The 3565-nt window shown below is 41.8% G+C and overlaps 1 protein-coding gene across 3 annotated transcripts; it reads right to left on the minus strand.

Moving 5' to 3' along the window:
- Positions 1 to 933: 933 nt before the first annotated feature.
- On the minus strand, positions 934 to 3050 carry LOC119365457. Of its 3 annotated transcripts, none has more exons than XR_005175540.1 (3): positions 2382 to 3034; positions 1254 to 1418; positions 934 to 1170 (listed from the first exon to the last, which is right to left on the minus strand). XR_005175540.1 is itself a non-coding variant. In XM_037631098.1 (2 exons), exons 1-2 carry the CDS (start codon positions 3023 to 3025, stop codon positions 1259 to 1261), a joined length of 663 nt encoding a protein of 220 aa, XP_037486995.1. In that variant the 5' UTR covers positions 3026 to 3050; the 3' UTR covers positions 934 to 1258. The 3 variants fall into 3 exon arrangements, 1 of the variants encoding a protein (XP_037486995.1); XR_005175539.1 differs by having other exon boundaries at positions 2543 to 3028; XM_037631098.1 differs by having other exon boundaries at positions 934 to 1438; positions 2543 to 3050.
- Between the last annotated feature and the right edge of the window lie 515 nt (positions 3051 to 3565).

Consider the following 3565-nt stretch of genomic DNA (forward strand, 5'->3'; position numbering starts at 1 on the left):
AATGGCATTTTTTGAAACTACTCGAACATTCTTTTACATTGCATAACATTTAAAAAATCATGAACATTTTTTACAAACACGTAAATTTCTTTAAAATGTCACTTACACTTTTTGAATTGAATATTTATTTACATCGTATAAATATTTTGAAATATGACACGGACAGTTTTTTAAATGCGGAAATATTTATTTAAAATCTCACATGTATTTTTTAGTAGTACAAAATGTATATTTTTACTTCACGCAAATATTTTTTTACATTGGACACCATTTTCTTAAAAATCAAAAGTTGCATACTTTTTTTGGAATGCGAAACATTTTTTCATTATCATGAACATCTTTTGAAAAGTTATCAATTTTTAAAACTATGCGAACAGAAATTATATACTACTCCCTCCAATCTTAATTGATGCCGCTTTAGTAGACCCTTAGTACAAAGTTGTATTAAAGTAGCGTCAATTAATATGGACCGGAGGGAGTGTGTTACTCCCTCCGTCCCAAAATAAGTGTGTCAACTTTGTACTAGTACAAGTACAAAGTTGTACTAAACTTAAAACACTTAATTTGAAGAAAACAATAATAATAAGAGAACCAAACGAATGAAAAACAGAGGCCCAACACTCTCACGCGTGGGGCGACGTTCTCATATAGCTCGCTAGAAGCGAGACATAACTTCGCCCGCCTGAGTCTGCTCAAGTTTGACTGTTATATGTACTAGTAAGTGTGCACGTGCAATGCACGTTTTAAACGTTAAGAGCAACTCCAATGCAAAGACTCATTTTGTCCGTTTGGATCATCCGGACACAAAACTTGGCCCAACGGGGCGACCCAAATGGACTCATTTCTAGCTTTCCAAATGTTGAGCGAACAAGATTAGGTGTATAATGGCAAGGTTTAAATCTGGATGATGAGCAGACAAGATTAGGTGTATAATGGAAGAAGGATAAAGGTTTGGGTCTAGTATATCAGATTTGAGTCCATAAGAAAACCAAAATGTTACACATAAGTTGAAAGAACATAGCATGATAAAACTTCTGCCTTTCAGGAAAATCATCACACACATACCATGCAAGCACCACATGAGACAATCAAGCCATATACCATGATTACGATATAAGTCCAAGAAAGCTTCCAAATACAACTTCCTGCTTATTCAGCGAGGATTCAAAACTGTCAAGTTGCAAAAACATAGGTTATGGTATATTCCTTGTTTGATGCAATTGCTAAAAAGATGAAAGGTCTGCCAAACATACATTGGTTAAATCAACTCGGATGATTCTGACGACGACCGCGGTATGACCGTCTGAGCGGTTCCATCGGACAGCAAGGATGGGCACCCATGGCAATGCCAGCGTCGGCGGTGGCAGGCTCCTCTCCTTGAAGAGCTGGACGTCGGGATTTTCTCACGAAATATGCACCTAATTGAACATGAATCGAACTTGAAAAGATCCATCACACACATACTGTTCCATGAAAGACATATTTATTTAAAGTAAGCTGATATGAATAAATAGCACTTATTATTGCCATTCTGGTTGTTCATGCAAGTGGTTGTATCTACAACACATTACTACCTTTATCGAATTTAGGGCAACAACTGAAATCATTTTTACTAAGCTGGTCCAATAAGAAGAAAGACTTAATAATGACATGACTTTGCCATAAACTTAACAGTCTTCTTATCTCTACTTATGACTAATGAAGATCGGTTTCCCTGCAAGTATTAAGATTGTACCAGAACTGAATTAGTCATTTTGGTGCTAACAAATAAGCATAGAATTTAGTAATGTACAAATGATTCAGGAGTCAGGACACACTTGTGGAGAATAAATTACTGAAGCAAGTTCTGGTTGTTGTTTCTTCATATCAATTTTGTGAGTCTTTTTCTCAAACATGCATCTTGTATAAGAAGACCGCCAAGAAGGGAAGCAAAATAAAGAAATTAAGCAGAGTATTATCTATGTAATCCTCCATAGCATATTTAAATCAAGCAAGCCACCTAACATAGCAAAGGATACCATTAAAAATAGCTACAAACAATCTCATCCGCCGTTCATTATAAGGATACAAGGCCGACATGTCTCCAAATTGCTGAGAAAAGGCTAAATAGTAATCTGAGATTCTGACCAGTAAGTTTACTGGCTCAAGCATCTAAGCCTAGACCATTACTTAGCATGAATTACTGGCTAAGGGTAATCACGAATAGGCATACACAAAGGAGGATTACATGCGCGAAACCACATGTGCTATCATTTCATAGGCATACACACGAACACCTGCTGTGCTAGAACGAACATGGCAATGTATGTGACTGAAATCAGAAGACAACTGAAGAAGATTGCATCAAGCAAGATAAAAGATGCACCCCCAATTTAATTCACCTATGTTTGATCCATTTTGGCTAGCTCCAGCGACAGTGGCAGAAGCAGGAAGGAGAAACACGGTGGCGGCAGCAGCAACGACAGAGGAGAGACCGTGTTGCAACGACATGGAAGAGAGATAGTAGAACCGGGCGCTACGCCAGCTGGGGGAGAGGACTTACCAGCACAGCGACGGTCTTGGTGCCTGCGATAGCACCGAAGGCCATCAGCGGCGCGCTCGGGGCCGGCGGCGACACACTGGGAATAGGCGGAAGAGCGCGCTCCAGACGCGCGGTGGCCGGCCGTGGGGTGCAGGCATGTGGCGTCCGCGGTGAACAGACTGCGGTGGCGATGGTGAACGTCCTGGCACTGCCGCAGCGGATCCCCATCGAGAGAGCGGAGGCGGTCGGCCGCGGTGGGATTTGGGCGCGGCAGCGTCGGCGGTGGAGCGCGCTTCTCCTTGAGGAGCTGGACGCCGGCAAGCTCCTCGCCTCTGGAGTAGGCGGTGTGGTCGCCAGAGAGCCTCGCAAGGGAATTCGCGTGGAGGCAGTCGGCCGCGGTGGAGGTTGGGCGCGGCAGCGTCGGCCGTGGTGGGCGACTCCCGATCCGTGATTGTAGGGATAGTAGTTCGAGTACTTCTCTCCTGGTGGAGTATGGTCAGTCATGAAAAATTACTAAGTGCACACGATAGAAGTAGTAGATCAATAAGGACTGTTAGATTAAGAATTGTGGGTCTAATTATGTGGTGCTGATTAGTCTGTGTGTTGTTGTGAGACTAATTACGGGGTGCTTCTAAAAAAGTTCTTGTTTGATTGTTTAATAGTAGTGAAGATGGTGGAGTATGGTCAGTCATGAAAAATTACTAAGTGCACACGATAGAAGTAGTAGATCAATAAGGACTGTTAGATTAAGAATTGTGGGTCTAATTATGTGGTGCTGATTAGTCTGTGTGTTGTTGTGAGACTAATTACGGGGTGCCTCTAAAAAAGTTCTTGTTTGATTGTTCAATAGTAGTGAAGAGAAGATACATGCACATACACAACGGCCAATGTAAGAAACGCAGGACTGACAATTTCGAAGCTCATTGCATCGCTAAGTATGCTCGTTCTTCAGCATTGGTGCCATGTGTGGTTTGGAGTGCCCTTCGATACTTTTGTCATTCCTGTAAACATTGATGATCAATAAAGCTTAGCGACGTTTCTCAA

The sequence above is a fragment of the Triticum dicoccoides genome, chromosome 2B, assembly GCF_002162155.2.
Source record: "Triticum dicoccoides isolate Atlit2015 ecotype Zavitan chromosome 2B, WEW_v2.0, whole genome shotgun sequence".
Classification (NCBI taxonomy): domain Eukaryota; kingdom Viridiplantae; phylum Streptophyta; class Magnoliopsida; order Poales; family Poaceae; genus Triticum; species Triticum dicoccoides.